Here is a 21,597-nt window from a genome sequence, read left to right as displayed (position 1 = left end):
ATACGAGCCGAGTAGTATGTCCGAATTCATAGAATTAGAAAATCCGTATGTGGGATGTACCTTCTGAAGTGCGCATCTCATGCACGCTATCCTATGATGCCCCGTGAGAGAATTCATAAATGGGAGTGAAGTGATGCAACTGATGCAGGTAGGTCACATGATCCTAACAAAATGGTGAATGTAGTACGATCACTTGCATAGAATATACTTTTGTAACAGCCGAGTAGTATGTTTAAATTCAAATGCAGTATCTACTAGTTGTAGGTGGTTTCAGACAAAGTCTAGAACTTCTTTGTTTAGCTCCTTTGACATTTGATTTATTGTTAATGTATGTAAGTGACAAAAAGGAGTCGGAAAGTTTAACATGGTACTGTGTTTAACATTGATCTGCTGCAACTGATGGTATTACTGTGTATTAATCTAACATAACATTACCCCTGGGGTCACATTCAAATGGAAAAAATAATAAAATTGATTTTTATTTGCATGTTAAGTTTATGTAACTATTTTAAGTTCTTTTTTGTCCACTTTAAAAAAAATATTTTGTTAAGGATAAAATGTCATAATTCTAATAGCTTTTTTGGGGCGTCACGGTGACGCAATGGGTAGCATGATCGCTACCCAGCATTGGGTTGCAGCTGGAAGGGCATGCGCTGCGTAAAACATATCCCAGATTACTTGCTTATTCCATTGTGGCAACCCCTGATTAATAAAGGGACCAAGCCGAAAAGAAAATGAATGAATAATAGCTTTTTTGTCTTTCTCCTCATTGCCTTTGACCCCCTGGCCCCCAACCCCCACATTGTGAACCACTACATTAAAAGAGAGCTTTATTCCTGAACTGTGTTGCAGTGTCTATTGCAATGTCCTGACCTATAATTTAAATTCTCTTAAAAATAAAAATTGCACGGTCAAAATTCACCTAGAATTGCAGAAAGGGTAAAATCACATGTTCTGCTTGAGTACTACCTCTACCAAACCTTATGGACATGGTAATTGGCTGAGCCTCTACCTGTTGTCATGTAAGAGGTTGTAGCTACATTTAGATGTAAGCAGTGCTAAAACTGCAGGGGAATTTTCAGGTGTACAAAAAAACAACATAATCTCACTGCAATTGATAACTTTTTGATTAAGTGGCTAATTTGTATGAATTCGTACGATCTAATTCATATAAATTAGTAAGATTTGCTCATCACCCAATGACGGTTGGATTTAGGGGTGGGGTTAGGTGCCACACATCCTTTTTAAAAATCATACAATTCATACAAATTAGCCACTAAATCGACAAAATACTTACGTTTTCTCATGAGATCAGGCTGGAATAACAGTACATTCCCATGGGGCTGTCTAAAGATTGGAGCTGATGGTATTGTAGCAGTGCCAGTCAAGGAAATTAGACCAAAACCCAATCTGTATACATAAAGATTGGTCATAAAGTACCAGGTGTGTCTGCCCACTACATGAATAAGTCTTTCCCCTATTTTAAATTGATCCGCCGGCGCAATAAGGTGCAAGACATGTTTGGTGCGATTTGTTGCTATTTTCAGACCAGCGCAACCCTAATTTTCATTTTTTGTGCCACATTATTTAAATGGCGAATCAGTTTGCGCCATGGGTTGTTATGGGTGTGCCAATCTATAAAAGAGGTGTGTTAAGGTGCATTTTTGGCGCTTTGCTATTTTGAGGAACTAAAATAGACTGCGACGTTGACTAACTAAAAGCCAGTCTAAAGTTAGTTATGCACCTATCCAGGTCCAGAACTTGTACACATTGATTAGTATACACATGATGTAATACACAATACACAAATATCTTTACATGTGAAACAAAAAAACTAAGAATTAAAATGGTACAAAATTAATATTTTTTACATAAAAAACACTACCTCCATGCCTTATTCATGTTGAGATGCTTTTTTCCTTTTTATCTTGACTATTAAAATTTTTATAACAATATTATTAGCAGTATTATTTATTATATGCATGTTTATTGTTCATTCATTTGCTGGAAATTAGAACTGAATTTAGAAATAGTTTTAAAACGAATTTTTGTGCTTAAACTAAATTAATATGTAGGCTAATAGATGTCTTTAGTGCAGTGCCTACAACACCGTTTCCTTATCCATGAAAGCAAAGGAGTGAAGTAAAGAGTAAAAGTAAAGTAAAAAGAAAGTAAAGAGGCCAAATGGAGGAGGCTCGTTCTTTATCATCGCGCTGCAGATGGTCTGTTTAACTGTTTTCATACTAGTAAAGCATTCAGTTTTTCCATTTACAAAGTCTGACATGTAAATAGTAAATGTGCCATGGTGTGATGCAACTGACTCTTAAAGGGGATGGGAGATTTGACTCTGATCGGTTTAATGCCCGTTATGCTCAAAACACAGCCATAACTCATTAAGAGAATAACCACAGCCCTGTTAGACCATGCGCTAGGGCGCAAATTATAAACTATATTTTTTAGACTTTGCATCTAGATTGTTAAAATAGAGCCCTATGAATGCAACTGGCTGCTGTCTGAGCTGGAGTGTTGGCATATAGCAATCTGATCTGGTGCTTGAAAAGTTGAGAAATTCACAACTTCTGCGGTGAGATGGATCCATAATTCAGTTCGGCAAAGATTGACGTCACCCATTCAACATGAAAGAGTAGCATTGTCGCTGATACTCCGTGTGAATCTGGCATTAGGTGTGTGAGGTAGGTGACACAGGCAAGTTAGGATGGCGGCAGCCAAAAAAAAAAAAAAAAAAGAAGGTGGACATAAGGAGGTAGGTGGAGAGCTATAGATCCCCCCATTGTCAAGAGCAAATCTACGTCCTTGGTGTGAAGTGTGCAAAATAAACCTTTGTGGAGAAAGACAGTTTTAATTCACATATGCTATTTGATGGAACATACATGCCCCCTTTGATCTGGAGTCATGGCGGAATATCCTGTGGAGTCCACTTCCAAGGGCATGTATGGTTTAATTAGATAGAACAAACAATTGAATTGATAGAAGAAACGTACACAATGTGCAGAGCAATGAGGCGCAAAATCTGGATTGAAAGGCATTGGTCTACAGTAACCCTTTCTAGTCAGCAAAAGGGAGGTGTTATGTAGCGTGAAGGTGTGGAGATGCTATTTGTGGCGATGGAGTGAGGAAAGGGAAAGCGCAGGTTTCTCTGTGCTTTATGGAGCTGGTGCATCTGTGAGTGGGTGGACGGAGGCTCCATATGCATGTCTGGGTGGCAGGTCTGCTAGGGGAGCACATCTATTTATTACTGTGTGTGTGTGAGAGTGTGAATTTTGAATGAGAGTGTGTGTCGCTGCAGGGAGCAGTGGGGGGCAGTGAAAGCAATTGTTTTGGGCAGCGTACCTTGTTTGTATGCATAAAAGGCTCCTAGCGATTCCATCCATTTTAGCTTATTTTTGTGTCTTTATTCACACTGTATTGGTAATGTATGGGTTGTGGGTGAACATTAAGTATTTTCATTAATCGTATCGGTCATTATGAGGGTTGTGTACAGATCACCTATACCTTGCCATCAAAAAGTATATCAAAATTAATTTGTAGTAAAATAAGTAATGTTACCTGTGAATACAATAATTTTTTTATGAAAATGACCTTGTTCAATCAAGTTGATTGTAATGAATTTTATATTTGTAAAGTCTAAAGTGCATGATTTGAGAAATAATCAAGTTATGACTTTTTTTAGAAATACAGTTAATTGTTCTATTTTGTTTTATACTCACCGGCCACTTTATTAGGTACACCTGTCCAACTGCTTGTTGATGCAAATTTCTAATCAGCCAATCACAACTCGAATGCATTTAGGCATGTAGGCATGGTCAAGGTAATATGCTGCAGTTCAAACTGAGCATCAGAATATGGGAGAAAGGTGATTTAAATGACTCTGAACATGGCATGGTTGTTGGTGCCAGATGGGCTGGTCTGAGTATTTCAGAAACTGCTGATATACTGGGATTTTCACGCACAACCATCTCTAGAGTGTACAGAAAATGGTCATAAAAAGAGAAAATATCCAGTGAGTGGCAGTTCTGTGGGTTCAAATGCCTTGTTGATGTAAGAGGTCAGAGGAAAATGGTCAGACTGGTTTGAGTTGATAGGAAGGCAACAGTATTATACTACAAATGCTATCATGTCAATATGAAGGCAAAAGGTGGTCCAACCTGGTATAGTAAGGTGTACCTAAAATGTGGCCGGTGAGTGTATATTCTTATTGAAATATATAACCACTTATTTTGTTATTACATTGTCCAACTGAGTCTGGTTCTCTCAAGGTTTTTTTTTCTTCACTCCTATCAGGTGAAGTTTTTTTTCCCTCTCCGCTGTCGCCACTAGCTCGCATGGTTCAGGATTGGTAGAGCTACGCATCGATGAATTTGCTCTTCAGTGTTTGAACTCTCAGTAATGATTTTAAATCACACTGAACTGAGCTAAACTGAACTGAACTGAACTTAAACACTTAAAACTGAACCACACTGTTCCAGTTACTATGACCATTTATGTGAAGCTGCTTTGACACAATCTACATTGTAAAAGCGCTATACAAATAAAGCTGAATTGAATTAAATTGAATTAAATTATTTACATGTCATTTTTTTTGCATATTTTGATACATGAAAATCTTTAAAAAATCTACACTTTTTGTTTTAATGTGTTTCTTTTTAGTTTTAATTTATAAAATACAGGGATAGATAGATAAATGGATGGATGGATGGATGGATGGATGGATGGATGGATGGATGGTGGGAGGGATAGGTAGATGGATGAACAGATAGATAGATAGATAGATAGATAGATAGATAGATAGATAGATAGATAGATAGATAGATAGATAGATAGATAGATAGATAGATAGATAGATAGATAGATAGATAGATAGATAGATAGATAGATAGATGCAAAATGCGCATCACCTTGAACTTGATGGACATTTCATGTAAAGCAAACCATGGCTCTCTGAGGAACGCTGTTTATTGAATTGTGCACAAGAAAGCAAACTGTTACAATAATGCTTTTGGCTTGTGTCTCTGCTCAGCTGTAGGCACAGGTCTGTTGATAATGGGTCTACAGGGACAGGTTATAGTCAATGGAGAACACGCACCATTTCTCATCTGTTGCTAACAGCCGGCAGGTCGGTCCTCCTACATTAAAAGAGTACAGACGACGGAGATTTAAGATGACACACTCGCTTTGATTGATCCAAGTACAGTAGCGTATTTATCATAATTAGTGACACACAGCTGATGAAGCTTTACCCATAGATCTCCAGGCCTTTTGCCATGTCTGTCAGACCATCTGGGGTAAGGAATGAGCATTTGATGACGTTGTAGTAATGCTAATTTGATCAATTATTCAGCAACTACTGTTTATTTTCATTATGCGAGTTCTAGGTGTGAAATATGCACATTATTAATGTAAAAAAGCACACTCAGGACTATTTGCTAAGGCTGTGGATTAATAATAATCTTGTAAATATTGTTCTATGCTCAGACCGATCATTTAAAAAGACCTCAATGTATCTCCAGAAGCCATGAGTGTTAATTTTGTTTTGCCTTCATGCATTTTTTGTTTTTATTTTCTTTTCTTTTATAGACCCTCAAGAAGGCAGTAGCCATTCATTTGCATTTTAATAGTAAGAACCTCATTTTCAGGTAAAATCTTTAATTTTCGATTGAAGAAAAAAAAAATCACCAAGTAAAAAAAATAATAAATACTGTACAATCAGTAGCTGTCAATAGCAAGAGTTCTTTAAAAGTTTGATTAAAGCAAGGTTCCATTCCATAAAAATTCTAATAATTCTGTAATTTTTTAAATTAATGTTGTTTCCAGTAATACGTAGACTTTATATGATAATGGAAAATAATTTTCAAGATTTAAGATAAGTATTTCTTGTCGCCAGAATAAGTAAAGTTTCAGCTCAGAACACCAATCAGATTATTTATTATACCTTTCAGAATATTAGAATTTTCAGCTTCGAATACAATGTAGCTGTTTTTGTTGCCTGTGCCTTTAATGCTAGTTCTCCCTGCCTATCGTTCCCACTTTCCTGTCAGAGTGTGCCTCAATCCCCACCTCAGCTGCGTGAGATAAACAGCACAGTGACAGACATGAAGGAAGCAAATCTCACATAACGTTTGTGAGAAATACTACAGTAAGAACTACGGGTGTCAAAAATAATAGTTTTTTCGGTGCACCGCGATGCAGACGCGGACAATTCTGTATCGGTTCAGTAATAATCATAACCAGTTATTATTTACTGACGTCTTTTATCTCATATACGCTCTGTCGCGAAGGAGGTGAGCGGGGGTTTTTACAACACTCCAGGCGTCAACTACTTAAAAACGCAGAAACTGTGCACAATTTTACTGCGTGTGTGTGCTTTCTGGACAGTCTTTCACTGACACTTGATTATTCATGGCAAAATACTACTGGGATTCTTGTTATCTTTTCAGGATATCCTGTCGTTTTTTTTCAATACTCCGAATGATAATAGAAACGCATATTTCATTATTAATCTTCTTTTAATCCTTGCAAAATTCCATATACACCGCTGTAAATTCTCTCAAGGTATACCTTGTTTTATTATTGTTGTAAAGGAACTTCAACAGAACATTAGAACTATTGCTTCCTCTAAAAATCTTAAAGCTATTAGAACTGTTGACTTCCTTTTTGAATTTTCTTAACACATGATTTGTTTTATTTATTGTTTGCTTTTTTAGTAAATTTTTTCTCTTGTATGTGCTTATTTGATGCTTTACTTCTCTGTAAGGCCATGTCCACACTAATGCGTTTTCATTTGAAAACGCATATTTTTGTCTCCGTTTTGCCCTTCCATCCACACTGAAACGCGTTTTTAGGAAACAAAAACGTATCTTTTTGAAAACGCTCTCCAAAGTTTATAAATTTGAAAACGACTTTTTCGTGTCGTAGTGTAGACTGTGAAAACGGAGTCTTTCGAAAACGATGATGCGTTTTTTGTTATGTGACACTCAGTCATGTTACTAATTCGTTTACTTTATTTTCGTTGTGATTATGATTTTAGTGATGTTGTCCTTACTGTGAGGGTAAGCAGCGTCATCAGCAGGATTCTGTTCTTTAAAGCGGTCCAGTATATCGGCGTATTTGTTTTGGCACGTCTCCCAGTCTACATTTCCACTCTCTTTTGCTACTTTGTATTCTTGTGTTACTTAAAGCAGCAACTCTACTTCATTGTCAGTCCATTTAAAAAACTCTGTGCATTTCCTTGACATTTTGCCGCAACGTTTCAAAGAGCCGGAAAGAAAATAACCGTCAGCCGGAAATGAAGCGTGACGAAGCGTCTTACGTTTCACGCATGCGCAGTGTAGGTTGAAAGCATTGGTAGTCGTTTCAGTGTGGATGACAGAGTTTTGGAAAACGAATAGAAACGACAGTGTGGACGTGAAGCGTTTTTCAGAAGAAAACTCCGTTTTCATATTTATCCGGATTAGTGTAGACATGGCCTAAAACTCATGTACACTCTACTAAACAAATTTGTATGATGTTGCCAAATTTGTGACAAATTTGTTATTGTTACCCTGACATTGTTAAAACCTAACTAAATAAAAAAAAAAATCATCATTTTGTGATTCATTTAAATAAATGGAGCATTGCAGTAAATTAATTAAACATCTATAAGTGAAAATGTTTATAACACTGTTAAAATGCAAAATGAGACATTTATAGCTAATCACATGCGGATGAACAATCTCACAAAAACAAATTCAGATTTTTCAGATAAAATGCTTAAACATTCAATGTTAAATAATTTATTTGTCCATAAATATATTAATAATCCATATATATTCATAATGTAGTAGAGTGATTCTGTAAGACCATCTGTAGTAAGAAACAAGCATTTGATAATATTGTAGTAATTCAACTTTTTAATTATTAAGCATCTACAATGCGGTAGATATCACTTCCATATGCAAGTTCTGGGTGTAAAATGAGCACATTAAATCATCATTAATGTCAATTAAAGATGCATCTTTACTCTGTGTTTTACACAGAGCACTTAATTCATGCAGCCTGCAGCATATACTGTACAAGCCGATACTACATTTAGTATTCTGTCCACATCCTCCCAATTTATGTTTCTTGTTTAATTCAGGGTGGCGTGTATCGCTGTTCCAGGTTCTAGGCTTACACTGGCTTAAAATTCAGAACCACGGACTGATTAAAACTCAGAGAAGCGAGGCCAAACAACACACTGCGCCAACCAATTCAGTGAAGAGTGAAGCAGGTCATAGGAAGTTGCTTTCAGGTTAATCAAAGAACTATAACATGCCTGTGCTACTCCACGATTCTCAAATCATCCTGAAGGATTTCTATCAAATCTACCTGCAAACAAAGGGAAAGAGCACTGACTGAGAACGCTTTCAGTCATGTTCATCAGTGGATAAATGAGCCCTGCTTTGCTTCACAGCGGCATCATGTTATTCCGTTCCCCTTTTCCAGCCACTTCCTTCACCCTTTCACTTTAGCGGCAGTTTGGATTACACACCACCCCAAATTATTCATTATTCAGCTTCTCACTCACCTGGACCCTTTTGAGACCAGGCCACATGTGTGTGAGGGGACATTGAATTACCCTTAATGAAAGAACCTAATCTATACCAATTGATTTGGTGTGAATAGAACGATGGTATTTGGTTTCCATATGCCAGTAACTGAGGGGAACGTGGTGCTGACATATATACTGATGACATCTGTAGATGTCATAAAGAGGTTTTGATGAACAATATTGATTGTAGACTTAACCCTTAGATGCGCATGATCACACTGGGTTGGATCAGTCTTGGCTGGCCCCTGGAGTGTACGATCACACTGGTCTTTTTTTCTTGTGATGCTTTGCTAAGCGAGAGAAAGATGAGCATGGCGCCTGTCATGAATCACATTTTATCAGTGTTTTTAAACAAATATTGTTTATTTTAGGTTTCATTCATTCATTCATTCTCTTTTTGCCTTATTCATTCATTCATTTTCTTTCCAGCTTAGTCTCTTTATTAATCTGGGGTTGCCACAGCGGAATGAACCGCCAACTTATCCAGCATATGTTTCACGCAACGATTACCCTTCCAGTTGCAACTTATCTCTGGGAAATATTTTAGGTTTCAAACATTTAAAAATATATAAATATATATAAAAATATATAAAAATATATAAATATATAAATACACTATTGAGTTACTCTAAAAAAGTAACTAGTTGTGTTACTTTTCATGGTAAGTAATGTGTTACTTTAGAGTTGCTTTTGCATTACATTTTCTTACCTGGCCGGTGCTTGATCTCTTTCAGAACTTGCAGGTTTTTTTTTTTTTAATCTTTCATTTATTTATTATTTTTTATTTTTTTCAACTCACTATGTAACCTATACCTTCATTTACATTCATAATTATACAAATAATTTAGCTGTCTTCTGAGAATTTCCTGACCTATATATATACATACATACAATTAAAAGTTTAAAGCAATGTGTTTGCAACCTTTTGTGTTATTAGTTAACTAAAATCGCTGTCTTTTAAGACAATCCCTTTTTTTTTCCTTCGATGAGTTCAAAATAATGAGAATACTTCCATCGCAGCAATTTAAGGCTCTGGCCTGCCCTCTTTGTTTCTGTTTGTTCCCAAGGGGAGCAAATTCTTTTATTGAGTGCATAATTCAATCTGACTACATTCATTTTAATTCAGCAATTATTTTTTTTAAAGCTAATTAATTAAGATAAAAACTCGCCTTTCATTTTTTAAAAAGTAATTGCATTATTGTTACTTTTTTTTTTAAATAATGCATTATTTTACTTGTTATTTAAAAAAGTAATAGTATTGAGCACTGTTGGGCAGGAGTTTCGCTACAAGTAGTGATGCTACTAGCTTAACTACATTTCTCATTAGCGTGGCGGTAGTGTCGCTACTTTCTAAATCAAAAAGCTTTTCACTAGCGAAGCTATTTTTTTGGTCAAGTAGTGCAGTAGCGTCCACACAAGCTACATTTACCAATCGCGAATCAATAAGTGACGGCACCGCCATTCTCGAAACTTTGAGGCCGGTGTCTAGCCAATGAAAGTAAAGCCATATGATGGCGAGAATGACGATTTCTTCTTCTTCTTCCTGTTTTACAGTGTTCAACAACAAACATTACTGCCACCTCTCGCTCTGGTCGGTGATGTCGCCAACCAGAGGAATTATATATTTATAGTATACTGTAGTAAAGGTTAAAGTATACTATGGTAATTAATAATAGTTCATGACAGTTACTAATGATATACAACATTACGTAGTGTAATTCATTAATGAAGACTTAAATATATATACAATATAATGCTTATTCCTAAATATTTCCTAACTATAATTTACTATAGTATTTTAAATGTGTAACCTGGTTTTATTGGATTATTTTGTTTTTTGCTGTTATATGTTATAATTTGTTCCTTTTTTCTTTCTTTTCGGCTTAGTCCCTTTTTTTAATCTGGGGTTGCCACAGCGAAATGAACCACCAATTTATCCAGCATATGTTTTATGTATCAGATGCCCTTCCAGCTGCAACCCATCACTGGGAAACAACCATACACACTCATTCACACACATACATTACGGACAATTTAGCTGACCCAATTCACCTGTTCTGCATGTCTTTGGACTTCTTGGGGATACCAGAGCACCTAGTATCATGTACTTTGCGAGAAGTTGATGATTTAACATGTTTTAACAGTTTTATTTTATCCACTGCAGCATGCCCATCACGTATCATAGATCAAATAACTTGATCATTATTAAGTTATTTAAATAACAAAAAACAGATAGATACAGGATTAGACATTTCGCAATATAATTAGGGCATTTTAATATTTGCAAAAAAGAGGGGGAAAAAACAACAACAAAAAACACAGTCAGTGTGTCAGGTCATAAACAACGCATCATCATAAAAACATTAAAGTGACATGTCACGTTAAAAAAAAGAAAAGAAAAGAAAATAATTCATACAGGGGCTGGAGTAAGCTGGAGTATTTAAAACTTACACGTGAAGGTTTAAAAAATAAAACAAAACCTGAAAAATTCCTCACAAATGGCCTGGTACATTTTTACCCAACAGTTAGATGAAAGCATTATTTACCCAAAATTAGGAATGAAGAAATGCTGTAAATGAAGAATTGCCATCCAAGGAACACATACAATATACAATTAGTCAAATACTTTCAACAAATACCAGCATTTGGAGAGTCAAAAAACACACACAGATGAAATTAAATTAACACCAGCGGCTACTGATATTTTGTTGAGGGTTTTATGAAGGAAAATGATTGATGTGAGCAAGAAAATTGACATTATTTAAAACACATTAGCAACATAATTCGCAGCCTTCACAAATGGTCTTGAGTCCATGCGTTCATGGCAGTCTGAAGCACATTATTATGTTTGTTTACAATGAAGAGGCAGGACGCATTTGTTGTATTGTTTATCAAAATGACACTTGAGCTTGTCTTGTCTTTCTTAAAAAAGAAGACTGCCTTTTCAGAATTTTCCAGCATTTCAAATATGTCATTATGCGACAGAGAACTCACATTCCAGACTGTCAGGTAAACATTCAGAACAGCTTGCTGAGGCTTAATGGATTAATGTGGATTAATGGTAATATTTATGTAAATAATGTTCAGTTTCTTGCACAATTTTGCTTCATCAGACCACAATGTATCTTAAGGATTCTAAACGTATTAATCTTTTTTTTTTTTGCTTGTAGATTTTTTTTGCTTTTTTTTGCCCCCTCACATCGCTGGATTATTATTTTTTTTTTCATCAAACACCAAGGATCATGGTTTAAGCTGAAATACTGAATGCTGTGAGGGTAAATTACAGCCATTTTTTGCTATTGGGTGAACTATCCCTTTAAGGGAACAAAAATATAAGATATTTATTAATTATTACTGTGATCGTTTTTAGCTTCACTGACGTCAAACTGGCAGGTCTGAACATATGCAACTGCAAATGAGTTTAGACAGACATGCTGTCAAGGCAATGAGAGTTCTGACCAAAATTAGGTCTCTTACACAAGGGGTTTTCAGTTTTTTTAGATCCCATGGATCCCCAAATGTGATCATCCTCATGCCACCAATTCCCATCTTAAATATTACATTTCAGCTACTATTTATATTTCCTTGTAGGCTAGGCATGGGACGATAACTGTTTTTAAGTTATACCGCGGTTTGGAAAAGTCAAGGTTTTGTGCTCAAAGGGGGAAAAAATTGTTGTTTTTTACCCGAGCATTTAAAAAGAATATATTTTTGAGCAGTAATTACCTGAGAAGGGGGACTCGAGTCACATGACTTGACTCAAGTCAGACTTAAGTTGCAAAATTTAGGATTTGAGACTTGCTAGACAATTATCCACTTGACTTGGACTTGACTGTCATAACTGTTTGTTTTAAATAAATAACTGTTTGTTATATATTATGCATTACATAAAAAAACGAAAGCTATGTAAATATAAATTGCAAAAGTTTGAAAACTGACAAAAATTTTACTTTAAAAGTAACTTGTTAGACCAAGCTACTGTATGACTTGACTTGACTTGAGTTAAGCAGTGACTCGACTTAACTTGAGTCTGACAAAAATTTCCTTGACTTGCTTGAGACTTAAAGGTTATTTTGGCCCGAGGTTTTCATGCGTGACTTACTCACATGGTAATCACAATACCGTGATACCATGAAACCGTGATATTTTTTATCCAAGGTTATCATACCATCAGAATCTTATACCAGGCCATGCCTAATGTAGACTATAAAGCCTCAATTCATGCAGTGATGATCATATATTAATGTATTACTGTGCATTACATCCAACTATACGGTTAAATTAATGTTTTTTTTTCAGCATTTAGAATTTATTACCCCTTTACCTGTAAAACCTAACAGTCTACTTTATCAAATGAAATGAGTGTAGTTAACTCAAAATTTACTGAATGTTATTTTCTATTCATTTAAAAAGAGTTTTGAACTCAGTGTTGAAAGTAATGAGTTAATAAAATACATCATTACTTCAGCTTAAATGGATTAAGTTCACAGTACTCAACTCATATAGATTAGTTTCTTAATTTAAATGGTTTGTATCAATCGGTGTCCTCAAACGGTTTGAGTTACCTGAACTTATTGAGTTTTACTGTACTCAGTTGGTTTGAGTTCTCTTCATTTATTTAGTTTTACTGTGCAAAATTTCTTTGCTTACACCATTAGGATTAGTTTTTTTTTACTTAAATGGTTTGTTGCAATCAGTTTCCTGAAACGGTTTAAGTGACCTTAACTTTTTGGGCTTTACAGTGTGATATAAGCACCTCTGAACCCCCAAAACAAACTCCAAACTAATTTTGTTCTTTTTTCAATTTCATTTCAGGAATGTCCAGTTCTTTTTATGATATCTGACCTGTTATGTATGGAGTCGACTTAACTTATATTCCGAAATCAATCAAAAATAAATAAATATTAATACAATAAATTAATACAATATTAATAATTAATACAATAAATTGAATAAATATGAAGATGATCTTGAATTTAATTACCCCTTTACCTTATATACTCAAGCTGTCCTGAACCCCAAAAACAAACTCCTAACTAGATGTGTGCCTTCAAATTCGCTTTAGAAATATCCAATCCTTTTTATGAACCTTCCTGTTATGTATGGGTTTGACTTGATTATATTCAGAAATCCATCAAAATTCAATAAATAGAAAGATCTTTTGTCCAGTTCCTGTGGCGGTCAGTGCATTTGTATGGATATTCATTTGTTTATTCATTTCTTTTTTGTTGTTGTATTGCATTAAATGATTATGTTGCATATAAAACAGCATGAGCATTTTTCAAAACTTCTAATATTTTGTTTCAAAATAAAAAAAAAGTCATTCAGGTTAGGACTAAATCAGAATTTAATTTTCTGATTAAATTATCTTCAATTTTGTTTTGTACAAAACAATATAAGTTTTGCCTTTATATAAAAAATTACCATATATATATATATATATATATATATATATATATATATATATATATATATATATATATATATATATATATATATATATATATATATATATATATATATATATATATATATTGAAAACTATCAGATGACTCATGCCTGATTTTAATATTAATATATTGTCACCTTGGAATTGTAAGGTTCTGTCTGCATTCTGAATGATTTTGAAATATTGAGCTTCAAAGTGTTTGCATTCCATAGCAAACAGTATTTGTGAAACCATTTGTTTTTAAAATAAAAAGTCTTGATGTAAGCAGCTTATTAAAAACAACCAATAATCTAAATAAGTTATCAATTAATAAGAATGTCAACAACTTAATTTTGACAAAAATGTCAGAAAGAACCTCATAGTTCTAAGGTGATGGTATAGCCTTTCCAGTACACATAGGAAACAATACAGCTGTCTCAAAACATCAGGAAAGCATAGAGCTCATTATCATTAAAAAAACAAGAAAAAACAATGAACAGCTCCAGGTTTTACATCTCAGATCAAAGCCTTAGGGAAGCACACCGGACTGCTGCTCCCCAGAGAACAAGCATTCATTTGTCAAAGTGAGCACAGGATTTAATCCATGCAATTATTTCAAAGCTGACATAAACAAATGATTGAACCTTCTAAATGTCAAACCTTCCATGCAGCGTGTTAGAAGGGTTCTCGCAGCTAGAAGCCATCAAACACCTCAAGGTTCAAAACTCATCAGCTTGAAACCATCTGACTCACAAACATGAGTCAACAGCACGAAGCCATCCGTTCATCATATTAGATAATACTTGAGGTACAAAGCACAATCTGCAGATCAACAGTCATTACAAGATGAACGCACAGTGGAGTTCAGTGTACGTTCAAACAAGTGTGGTGTGCCAGAATCCTCCAAAACAACAGCAGACAAAAAAAAAAAAAAAAAAAAAACATGAAAAAAAAATCTAAAATCTGGGAATAAGCCTCTTATCTCTGGAGGCTTGCGCGCAATGCTCTCTAAATTTACGCAACCTCACTCGACCTATGTTTACGCATAACTTTTCATCCTAATAAATCTCCGTGTCTACTTCTTCGTTATGAGAGCATGCCATTTAATTTAAGGAGATTGTTTTCACCCTAGAGTATTAAACCAGACTAAATGGCAAGGGCACTCAAAGCGCGCGCAAGAACCATCTCTATTCTAAAGAGGTCTCTAAGTGCAGTGGAGAGCCAGTCACCATCGCCGCCCGAACTCAAATGATGCATAATATATAATAATACACATCAAATATGTCACATTAAGACACTTCACGCGGACGCGATGACTGACATCTCGACCTCTCGCGCTCCGAGGACGCGCGAGCTGCACAGTTCCAGTGAAATTATGTAACTATCATCAACTCAGTCTTTCACAAATCCAACACTCGAACTAGAAACCATTGAGAAATATGAATGCTAATATTTATTGGATGTTATTTTGCTAGTATGTTTGCGTTATTCCATGTTGTCGCGATTTCGCGATTCCCACTTGATGCCACATCGATTATTATTAATTTCTTCTACTTCTAGTTTTTAAAAGACAGCAGAATAATAAAGATGTCATCGATGTTCCTCACCTGCATTGTGTCTCGTGATGAATCCTCCTCAAGCGCTGAGGAGAAACGCGTTTCTTCCACTCTCTCCAGGAGCAGCAGCTTCTCCGCGCGGATCTGTCAAGTGGAATGTGAGGGAATGCCCGATGCTCGCTCTCTCCTCTCTCTCTATGTGTGTGCGTCAAGAGTGAGCGCCCAGACAGATTGGATGAAATATGTGTGTCTGTGGCTTTTATCCATTTGAAGTCATTTGTTATCTTGGCAGATTAAGAAAGAAGCACATAAACCTCCGCTGCTAGATTAGGATTCAAATGGAGTAGCTGCTTAGTCGAGACCGTAAATTGTCGATAAAACGACCTCTAAAGTTAAAAGAGCTGCTGTTCTCACCTTCTGCGTTATGGGAAAAGCTCTATTAGATTTCATGTTGCTTCAACTGAGGCGCTTGCTTGCTTCAGCAACACCAAGGTCATGGGTTCGGTAGCTACACAGGAGATGCGTGAACTGAAACGATCTTGAACACGGTGTAAAGGGTAGTTCAAGCCCATTTTTTTTGGAGTTATTGGTAAATTGTTACAGTCAATTATGGCTGAAGGGAAAGGAGTTTTAGCTGTTTTGGTTATAAACATCTGCTGGATGCGTTAACATTATCAAAATTAGCCATATATGGTTTTCGTTTTCCTTCGGCTTTGTCTTTTTGTTCATCACAGCGGAATGAACTGCCAACTTATTCAGCGTATGTTTTACACAGCGCATGCCCTTCCAGCTGCAACCCAGTACTGGGAAACATCCATATTCATTCACACACATACAATTCAATTCAGTTCATTTCACCTGTAGCACATGTCTTTGGGCTGTGGGGGAAAGCAGAGCCCCCGGAGGAAACCCATGTGAATACAGAGAGAACATGCAAACTCTACACAGATATGCCAACTGTCTCAGCCGAGGCTTGAACCAGCAACCTTCTTGCTGTGTGGTGACAGTGCTAACCACTGAGTCACTGTGTTTTCCAAGGTTTCATTATAGTAAAAGAGTTTTTCAAAATGTGTTTTTTTTTTTTTTTTTTTGGAATATTGAGTTCCATTTGTGTTCTTCCATGAATTTAATTAAACTACGGTCGGGTTATAGACACACTTTGTTGTTTTTTCATGAAAATATCCATTAAAATATGCAAAAAACTCTAGAACAGTGTTATATATTTTGCTGACTTAGGCTATGTCCTTTTAAGTGGGCTTCACAGTGGCGCAGTGGGTAGCATTATTGCCTCACAGCAAAATGGTTGCTGGTTCGCATGGGTTTCCTCCAGGTGCTCCGGTTTTCCCCACAAGTCCAAAGACATGCAGTATAGGTAAATTGGGTAAGCTAAAATTGTCAGTAGTGTATGAATGAGTGAATGAGTATGCATGAATGAGTGTGTATGGAAGCGTAAACATATGCTGGATAAGTTGGCGGTTCATTTCGCTGTGGCGAGCCCAGATTAATAAAGAGACTAAGCCGAAAAGAAAATAAATAAATGGATGTATTGGCTTATGTACTGACTTAAAGATTTTAAAATAAATCTTTGATAAAAGATTCTTTCTAAAGCCACCATCTTCATTATAACAATACAGATTTGACAGACATTTCACATTCATATAGAAATACTTAGAGCTTAAAATGTAAACTGCTGTATAGGTCGCAAACCCATTAGTAGTATGGTTGCTATTCCCAAACACTACAGGCCCTTTCACACAGAAAAAAATTATGAAGAGTTCAGATGCAAAAACCTCTAAGCATTTTTCTCAAATGCTCTTCATATGACTCGTGTTCATGGTCAGCTATTTCAGTTTAAAGGCCATGAAAACAAAACATATTCCTTGCCATTAAGTTAAAATGACTGAACATGCACCAAGTAATCTGAAAAAAAAATCAGCTCAATTTAAAGTTGCAATTTCTGAACTTTTTAACTATACAACAAATTGTGCATTGGGCCTTTTTCACCTTGCAATTTAATGAATAATCCAATTAGATTTGAGTCTTCCCAAATCTATATATTTTAGGAAAATAAACAATTTTAAAAATTAAAAGCGCAAACATCATGAGAAATAAAAAATAAGATTGTTGAAATATTTAATGAAATGAATTTAATTATATTATCTTTCTATTTCTAAAGATGTTCAGTGACTAATATATTGTTTTAACAAATACATAAGTTTAACAAATATGGTTTGTTTAAATGCACCAAAATATATAACCTATATTCACTAAGAAATTACGGTGGCCAAGAGAGATTAACGTGCACCAATTACAAAAAAAAAAAAAAAAAAAAAAAACATGCAATTACAAAAAAAAAAAAAAACAGCAAATTGAGAAAAGATCTTCATCCATTTGACAGCACACGTGTTACAAATCCTCACAATGCATGCACATAAAAAAAGCACTGCATTTTCACACAACGCAAACAAATTTAATAAACGTGCCGCATTTTCTCACAAAGCAAACAATTTATGAAAACACGCTGTATTTTCTCACACCACTTGCAAAAACACTGGAACACAACGGAAATGTTTCAAGGGGACCCAGAAAAGTGATGAACCCTGCTGTGCTGTGACCATAGTTCAGTGAAGTTGTAGGTGATCCTTGAAAGGTGTTTTTTTTTTTTTTTTTTTTTTTTTTATAAGCCTAAATAACCATAACCTAAATAACCATGTCTGTCACGTTTTAGAGTCCTCTTGAAACATTTCCGTTGTGTCCTGTGCTATTAGAAGGTGTTGTGGGAAAATGCAGCGAGTTTTCTTAAAGTGTTTGTGTTGTGTGAAAATGCAGTGCGTTTTTTAAATTTGTATGCTTTGAGGCAGAAGATCTTTTCTCAATTTGTTGGCTTTTTTGTAATTGTGTTTTCTTAAATTGTAGCCTGTTAGGTTCTCTCGGCCACTGTAAGAAATTGATAAAAATATTCATTTTCAAAAATGGGTGTACTCATTTCTGCAGTGGTGGAAAGAGTACTGCAAATTCCTACTCAAGGAAAAGTACCATTACTTGCCTAAAAATGTAGTGCAAGTAGAGTAAAAGTATCTGATGTAAATATTACTCAAAGAATAAGGAAAAAGTTGACCATTTCAATGTACTCAAGAGTAGTGAGTATTACACTGTGAAAAACTGAAGCGTTTACATATAATTTGAGGATGTGTGTAAACGTAACATTATGTAGTGCATCTACTTAATGTCCAGCAGGCACACAATGTCATAAGACATTAATATTTGGTTAGATTTAGGTTGTGATGTCTGGTGACCAAAATTCAATGTCCAGCCAGCATCTAAGACTAATTTTAATGTCCAATAATGATGTCATATGCGGTTGATATTTGGTAGAGTTTAGGTTGTTAGAAAATAACCAAAATCCAACGTCGACCCAACATCTAAAGCTAGCATCATATTGACATTGTCAAATACAGAGATTCATTCATCAGGTATGGCAACCAAAATCCAACGTCTGATAAATGTCAATAGTGGTAACGTCCACACAACGTCAAGCTGTAACATCATTAGACGTTGATATTTGGTTGGTTTGAGGTTGAACTTTGGATATTGACGTTGGCCTAACGTTGAGTTCTGACGTCAACACATTTTTAATTTCCAAACAAAATGCAACATCTCCATGACATTGGGGTACAACACAATTTGTTTTCATGTTGATGTCTGGTGCCTGCTGGGTGTTTAACCCATTTCGGTCGTCATACAGTCAACATCTGTCATCTTGTCATTAGTGACATGCATCTAAACAGTCTCTGGGTCAATGCGTGTAAAGTTTTTGGACATCTTGGACACTTTTAATGCTTTAAACAGTTTGCTGCATTTTTAAAGCGCCCATGTCTTGAGGTAGTGCATTATGATGCGATTTAACTTCTACTGTATGTGTGATTTGATTGGACTCGCATGACTGATTTTTCTAATCCCCATAGGGAAGAAAGAAAGTAATGACTGCAGTTTGAAGGAAAGTAAAGGAGTAAAAGTACAGATACAGTACTAAAAATGTACTCAAGAGAAAGTAAAAGTACACATTTATGTAACAATTCCTGATAAAAAAAAAAAAAACTACTCAATTACAGTAATTTGACTATTTGTGATTAGTTATTTTACACCATTGCGTTTCTGCTGAGCAGTGTATATTGTTTTTGTTTCATTTTTGTGGAAAGCAATTGCAGAGAAAATAGGATTCAATTCTAAGATTAATTTTTGTAGTCATGAAAATAATAGATTTATTATTTGGATGTAGTAACAAACTGTTTTCATATTAATTTACTGTTACTGGGCTACAGATGAGATTATACTCAAATGCAAAATTCCATTACACGAGGGGGGAGGGGGGTGGGGGGGGGGGTGAGACTGGGACAAGTTTAGGAGTGGGCAGACGGCCAAAAAATGCATTTTTATGGTCAGTGCCACTCATCATGCAGACACGAATTTGCCATTGGCAAACAGTTGTTTCATGTTTGTCTGCAATTCACTTTTTAATTCTCACCCATCATAAAAAAGCCTTTACAATTTAAATGTAGCCTCTGAGAAGCCATTCCAACCCCAGCCAATTTGCCTATACAGTCAGTGCAGTTCCATTCTTAGGCAGCCTACCATATTGACCGAAAGCTAAAGACCAGAGGCGTCTCTCAGAACGTAATTAAAAGTCTTGAGGAGATTCCTCCACGCAGTAATGACTCAGTGAATCAATTTGCACTGCCTCCACTAATAGCATGTCTGGACGCTTAGATAGACATGGCTGAGGCTCTGAGTGTCTGCAGTCAGGGATGTTACACGCTTTCTCCATCCTCTGGGACAACACACTCATCACGTGCCCTTAAGAAGCACAAGAGCATTGCAGTCAGTGCTTGTTGGCAGGTGGAACAGCAGTCTCAGTTGGTTAGACACTTTTAGACACGCTATCTGTCTTGAATGATAACACAAAACATAACGATAGATAGAAACAACCGATATTGTTGAAGATTTATCTTTTTTTGGTAATGTAGTTTGCTGTGCACTCCTTAGATCTTTATAAGAAACAGTAGGGAAAATATTACCTATAGGAGAATAATGTTAAAATATTAAAATGTTTTCTATTAGTATTGTATGCCTTTTGTTGTGTATATACAGATAGATGAAAAACAAATCAAAACTTGAAAGAATAAAAAAAAATATATATTTCCATCGTATATTTAAATCCAAGAAAATGTATTTATTAGTTAACATTTATTTATTTATTTATTTAGTTAGTTAGTTAGTTAGTTAGTTAGTTATTTAGTTAGATGAAAAACAAATAAAAACTTGAAAGAATTTAAAAACAATATTTCCATCGTATATTTAAATCCAAGAAAGTTAACATTAGTTAACATTTATTTATTTATTAGTTAACATTTATTTATTTATTTATTTATTTATTTACTTATTTAGTTAGTTAGTTAGTTAGTTAGTTAGTTAGTTAGTTAGTTAGGTAGATGAAAAACAAATCAAAACTTGAAAGAGTTAAACAACAATATTTACATCGTTTATTTAAATCCAAGAAAATGTATTTATTAGTTAACATTTATTTATTTATTTATTTATTTATTTATTTATTTATTTATTTATTTATTTATTTATTTATTTATGTATTTATTTATTTAGTTAGTTAGTTAGGTAGATGAAAAACAAATAAAAACTTGAAAAAATTTAAAAACAATATTTCCATCGTATATTTAAATCCAAGAAAATGCATTGATTAGTTAACATTTATTTATTTATTTATTTATTTATTTATTTATTTATTTATTTATTTATTTATTTATTTATTTATTCAGTTAGTTAGTTATTTAGTTAGTTAGTTAGATAAAAAAACAAATCAAAACTTGAAAGAGTTAAACAACAATATTTACATCGTTTATTTAAATCCAAGAAAATGTATTTATTAGTTAACATTTATTTATTTATTTATTTATTTATTTAGTTAGATGAAAAACAAATAAAAACTTGAAAGAATTTAAAAACAATATTTC

General features: G+C 34.7%; 1 protein-coding gene and 1 long non-coding RNA gene across 4 annotated transcripts in view; both read right to left on the bottom strand.

Moving 5' to 3' along the window:
* Positions 1–15,731, bottom strand: part of kcnip3a (Kv channel interacting protein 3a, calsenilin) — a 145,590-nt gene extending 129,859 nt beyond the window's left edge. For 2 of the 3 annotated variants that reach the window (XM_005169088.5, XM_009304180.4), the window contains exon 1: positions 15,623–15,731. In XM_005169088.5, coding sequence (XP_005169145.1) covers positions 15,623–15,628 — 6 coding nt within the window. In that variant the 5' untranslated portion in view covers positions 15,629–15,731. The remainder of the gene's footprint in view (positions 1–15,622) is intronic. The other variant, NM_200819.1, reaches the window with a different exon arrangement.
* LOC141375905 (uncharacterized) lies at positions 4,324–9,163 on the bottom strand. The gene is made up of 2 exons (XR_012384715.1): positions 7,480–9,163; positions 4,324–6,765 (listed from the first exon to the last, which is right to left on the bottom strand). It is a non-coding gene; the product is annotated as an uncharacterized lncRNA (long non-coding RNA).
* Positions 15,732–21,597: the final 5,866 nt, after the last annotated feature.

The sequence above is a fragment of the Danio rerio genome, chromosome 8 (assembly GCF_049306965.1).
Source record: "Danio rerio strain Tuebingen ecotype United States chromosome 8, GRCz12tu, whole genome shotgun sequence".
NCBI lineage: Eukaryota > Metazoa > Chordata > Actinopteri > Cypriniformes > Danionidae > Danio > Danio rerio.
Note: the sequence above shows the minus strand (reverse complement) of the source record. Positions and strands in the feature narration are given on the sequence as shown.